This window comes from Silene latifolia, chromosome 2, assembly GCF_048544455.1.
Source record: "Silene latifolia isolate original U9 population chromosome 2, ASM4854445v1, whole genome shotgun sequence".
Taxonomy (NCBI): domain Eukaryota; kingdom Viridiplantae; phylum Streptophyta; class Magnoliopsida; order Caryophyllales; family Caryophyllaceae; genus Silene; species Silene latifolia.
The window spans coordinates 189,980,271-189,985,657 of record NC_133527.1 but is presented as its reverse complement, the minus strand read 5'-3'; the positions used below and the strand labels follow the sequence as shown (position 1 = coordinate 189,985,657).

The window sequence follows — 5,387 nt, the reverse complement described above, 5'->3', positions numbered from 1 at the left end:
AAAAAAAAAGGGGAGATAAATTACATAATAATCGAAGTGTACAAAGCGTGTAATGAGGCCTCGTGTGTGGACATAAATTTGGAGTTGACAAATGAGGAATGGTCATGCTACACGAAGATTGATAGAAATGGGTTAAGCTCTATCCCTCGTTCTTCTTTCCTCCTATACGTGAGCCCAGGAGGGCTCCATGTCTGGCTTTACCATTGATCTCCAATTATACTTGGACACATTCTCATAAGTGACTTGACATCTCCAATTATTTAGATTTGATTTCGATTATACGATCCCAGTAATTTAGAATTTAGATAGCTTTTTTAAAACGGGATAAACAGATTATACATCAACTGAATCACATAGAAAGTATTGGGTACATACTACATAGTACACGCGATGCTTTTCGTTCTAAAATTCTTCTTCAAATGACACTTTAACTTCTTTGGGTGGATTAGAAAATAATAACTACAAACAAAGGAGTATTTAGTACGAATAGTAGCTAACTTAGTATGCTTGTATTTACATTAACTAGTTTGCTTGCTTAGTTATTTGACTTGTATATACCACGTACAAGTCAAATGTTATTATTTTCCATATTCGGTTAAAATAGATGGAGTAGTCTAATAAGATATTTTTTCCTAAATCAAGATGCTACTCATCTATTGTAAATAGGTAACGAAATATCAATATGCTCGAGAAAGCAATCATTATTATCCCACACTGACAAGTTAAACAAAAACTCACACAAAAAATACTTACAACTAAAGTAACAAGTGAGATTGAACGCAGCAAATTCTTATTTCAGACGGGCTATTTTCCATCTAAAATAAGACGGACCAAGTATAACCATTTTACAATAAAATGTTACTATTTCTGATAAAATGTTACCATTATTTTCAGGGTAAAAAGTGATAATTTTAATTATAATATTTTTGTAATTAAATGGTTACATTCTATTAAAAAAATGGTGACATTTGGTTCGTCTATTTTAAATCATCTGAAGCAAGACGTATTGGAGATTAAAAATGTACAGAAAGCAATGTTACAGTCAGTCAATAATGATGTTATGAAACTCTCCAGAACGCACTAATGACAAATGTGGGCTGCTGTCTTCATTACCATCAACATCATTATGCCCATTCTTTCTTGATTCTCCTTCTAATGCTGTGAAATATGAGTAGGTTCCCCAACCTACAAACATAACAACAACGGAAGACCTTAGTTATGTCAGAAGGGGTCAGCTCCCGCTGGTTTTCCATATTACAGTGTAACAGGCAAACTCGATACAACAATAACAATAACAAAGCCTTAGTCCGAGTGGCGGCAGTCAGAATTCCCCGTTAGGGGGACGAAAAATCCCTGCAGGGGTGAACTGGTAATACCGTAAAGTAAATTTCGAAAAAAATTAAAAATTTTAACTAAAAAATTCGAAATTTTCAATGTCCAGCAGGGGCGAGCGCCTAGCCCCCCCTAAATCCGTCACTGCTTAGTCCCAACATAAGTTAGGGTTGACACATGAATCATCATCCGAATCCGTATAGGTTTGAATCCGCCAATACGATCAAAGGTAAATTATCAGGCGGACCCCATGACTCAATAAATACACCTATGAAGTCAATAGTTTAAATTTCGACCCTCCTTATTATTTACTCCAAAATCCGCCACTGATAACAACATAGATTAACTTTGATTTCTAGTAATGTTATTGGATTACAAAGTGTTTTTTTTTTTCTTTTGCTTCGACCACGAGTATCCCTATCTCCGAAAGACAATTGTGGATTATAAATGTTACAACCTAGGTGATTAATATTTTCGACACCAAGGAAAGGTTGAGTAAAACCCAGCCTTTACGCGTTATAACTATGAATCCTGCCTTTGAGACACTAAGGTAATGTCGTCTGATATGTTGGATTTGACAAAATTATGAATTCGAGTTTGAAAGGTGAAAAAGAATTACCTTTGGTAAGATGTGGAGGAGGAAAGAACTGAAGGTAACAAAAGACTGCTATAGTAAGACCTGCATAGTATGCAGCACTATCAATTAACAGCAATTACTGAGATCAAATACAGCCTCGAAAGAGGAGACCTCGATCAAAATGAAAACAGACCTATCAAAGCTCCAGTGAAGACATCAGTCCAATGGTGCCAGTAATCGTCAACACGAGAAACACCCACAAGAGCTGCGAAAAGGAGAGGTAATAACACAATACATAATTTGCCTACATGCCCTCTTTGATCAAATACTTGGACTTTCGCTGCCAAATACAATGATAGAAATCCGAGACCTGCAAATGACCCTGTCGATATACACTTCTCTGTCAGGTCACAATAGCCTTACAGATTTCATGAATTTTTTTTCACAAAATAGTCGTGTCAGACACTCAAACACGCGTCTGACTCATGCAGCGAGTGAGTAACATCGTGAATACTTACATGAGGTGTGACCACTGGGAAAACTCTTGTGTCCTTCCTTTATATCACCTGGATCACCATTGCAGATTACATTTCCCAATTGATCATAAAACTGCGCATTTAAAGATATTAGTACCAAATTTATAGACACTAGATCAACAAGTGTGTGCGCATTAACCATACATCCATGCCATCAGGAAAGCAGCGCCAGAAGAAGTTAGGTCTTGGTCGGCCAACTGCATCTTTGATCGCGTCTGTAATTACACCAGTAATGAGTACTGCATACAAGATACCTGCGCAGGAAAAACGCGTGGATTGAGCATTTCTGTATTTACATAAACCAACAATGTAACTGTCAAGAAACCATCTCAACCAAAAGCTTAAGCTGATGGTTGAAGTTCCTTGATTCGTTTTATATTCTAACAGTAACAGATGTACTAGTACATGTAGACTGTACCGAGGATAGCATGGTGTAAATCATGGACGTCTTTTCTCTTAAAATAGCGGATAACAAAAATGATTATCGGCAGCAGAACAGCGTAAATCTGTCAAAATGAATGCAATTTCTCACAATTTTTTGTCAATTAAAACATAAATACAGACTATAGCGAAAAAAACAACTCCTGCATAGAACTTACAGGAACACTCCAGACTGGAATGGTATTGGGTTTGAAAGGATACTTAAGATCAGTCATCATATCCTTTCCGACAAAGCGATAAAACGGGTCTATGATGTTCAAAACAACTACAATACCCACCAAAAATAAAAGTAATATCCAATCATGAAGATGTGTTCTTGCTAATTTGACTCCATGAGATTGAATTGTATATGCCCGAATTTCGGCCTCCATTACTCTGTCCACTTTTAACAACATAAACAAGCTTTAATTTCAATTTCAGCTGTACCAATTAAAGACCGTCTTAAGCAGGAATAGCTAGACAACGATATATTACGTGATAAATGCATAGCCACGACTGTATCAGTGGCGGAGCCAGTATTTATGATTAGGGGAGACAAATTTCAACGCGGGCATTTTTCATAGTCCGGTGGGGGCAATCGCCCGTGCTACCCCTCTAAATCCGCCACTGGAGTCTACTATACCATGATATTTATGCAATGTCAAACATACTTGAAACAATAGAATCAACACAATGAAACAATGTACTCGTATTATTTCAAATTAACTTCTAAACCCAACTACTAACAACATACCTTAGTACTACAATAGAGTTTATCAACGGTTTTACACAAATATTATAGGAGTACAAAACAAATAAACGGTCATAAAACAAACCTGTTTTACAATATACTTATGTAACGGAATGAACCAAATAACTAGAAAGGGCAAGTGATCAACTTTACAAATCAAGAATGTCAACAATACAACAAATAAACCCAATAATTCATTGAATATTTGAACGTACCATCACATTTAAATGCAACAAATTAAAGTTTAAGACGTGTACTCGAAACATGGAGTAAGTAAATCAAACTTTACCCCAAAAAATGCTAATGTCTTTGCTTTGACGTCGTTTATTATTGCTAAATATACACCTTTTCAAATGAACTACGAAATGAAAGTATAGATCCCTCGGCAATCATTTATTTACGTCTGTTATTTTTTGTAAAGAGTATTTTAATCAAAGACTGAAGGAGTATCAATAACGATAAACATGGGAAAATTGTGTGTAACCTAAATGATGACAATTGAACGTCGTTAAAAAAACAAGAAGAAAGAAGAGTAGTTGTTACTTTTATATATTGGTGACGAATTGATGATAACCCACGATCATATCATATAAATAAGAGGGATTTACCTACGTGACATATAATAATGAAGTCGAGGAATATAAATTTGTGATGATCAAAGGGACGAAAGAGACAAACAAGGTCTTTTATGAGAAGATTATTGTTTTCAATTTTCAAATAATATGATGGAGAGAGGTAATTTTTGGGATTATGGTGTATCAACTGCGCTACAGGTAGTTACGAGATGGAAAACAATCGTTCAATGGGGTCATAATTTTTTTTTTTTTTTGGTTTAGATGAACGCACTATATTACGGGTAAGAATCGAATCCTCAATTTCGTAGTTGGGATAAAAGAGTTCTTACCACATGATTTAACTCTTGTTCTTAATTTTTATTTTTTTTGAGAGAAACTCTTGTTCTTAATTGGATAGTAACTCGTAACATCAATACCATACACGGTACCTAAATATATAGATTGGTCATTAGTTTGATTGAAAGCTTGAAACAAGTATATATTGGGGACCAAGTACATTGCTTTTTTTTCCCTTGGGTTGAGTAAAACATCAATTAACCCGATTTAATCCAACACAATAACAATTTGAATTCAATATGATGATCTGGCCTAGCATGACCCGACCTCATTGTCACATCTAGTTAAGGGATAGGGGTTTAGGGTTGTTCAAATATAGGGTAAATGACCCGAACTCGAAATGACCTGACCTGGCTTGACTCGAATTCTTTTAGACCCGAACAGCTCGAATACGAATTAACCCGACTCGAACTTGCCATGATTAACCTGTGTCTAGGATAACGGTTACAATAATAAACAATTAGGTCGGGTTGAATAAAGTTGGGTCAATCCGAGTTTTTGATCAAATTAGAGTCCTCAATTCAGACTTAAGTTGGGAATTCAGGCTAGATTATTTGAGTCGGATTAATTTTACCAGATCTACTATAACATATCACTAAACGAGAGTCGTACCTAAGAAGAATGATGTGAGCTGTGAACAACACACTCTCATAATCCCCCATTCCATTTCGGAAGATGGTAGAGTTACACCAGGTGTATGAGGCCCTCATACACCACCAATAATGACGCGCCACTTGTCCATTTCAAAGAATCTTATTTAATCTAATTAATCCCTTGATTCCTTCATTAATTGTCCCCCCTAATTAATGTTCTCGGTTTTGCCACATATTTTATTAATTAAAAAGACCTTCTCTCCTAAT

At 35.7% G+C, this 5,387-nt stretch overlaps 1 protein-coding gene across 3 annotated transcripts; it reads right to left on the bottom strand.

The window, feature by feature from the left end:
• Positions 1-718: 718 nt before the first annotated feature.
• LOC141631910 (putative lipid phosphate phosphatase 3, chloroplastic) lies at positions 719-4,434 on the bottom strand. Of its 3 annotated transcripts, none has more exons than XM_074444518.1 (8): positions 4,160-4,353; positions 3,045-3,268; positions 2,864-2,951; positions 2,590-2,699; positions 2,428-2,518; positions 2,103-2,291; positions 1,952-2,011; positions 719-1,185 (listed from the first exon to the last, which is right to left on the bottom strand). In XM_074444518.1, coding segments are annotated over exons 1-8 (906 nt in total). In that variant the 5' UTR covers positions 4,161-4,353; the 3' UTR covers positions 719-1,042. The 3 variants fall into 3 exon arrangements, with proteins under 3 accessions (XP_074300619.1, XP_074300621.1, XP_074300625.1); XM_074444520.1 differs by lacking the exon at positions 4,160-4,353 and adding an exon at positions 3,702-3,786; XM_074444524.1 differs by having other exon boundaries at positions 900-1,185; positions 1,952-1,999; positions 4,225-4,434.
• Between the last annotated feature and the right edge of the window lie 953 nt (positions 4,435-5,387).

Excerpts from the sequence above, each read along its gene's own strand:
- LOC141631910 (XM_074444518.1), bottom strand. Across the intron at positions 2,292-2,427 it reads TCCCAGTGGTCACACCTCAT|GGTCATTTGCAGGTCTCGGA; the intron begins GTAAGTATTCAC and ends GTATATCGACAG. Across the intron at positions 2,012-2,102 it reads CTTCACTGGAGCTTTGATAG|GTCTTACTATAGCAGTCTTT; the intron begins GTCTGTTTTCAT and ends CATACTATGCAG.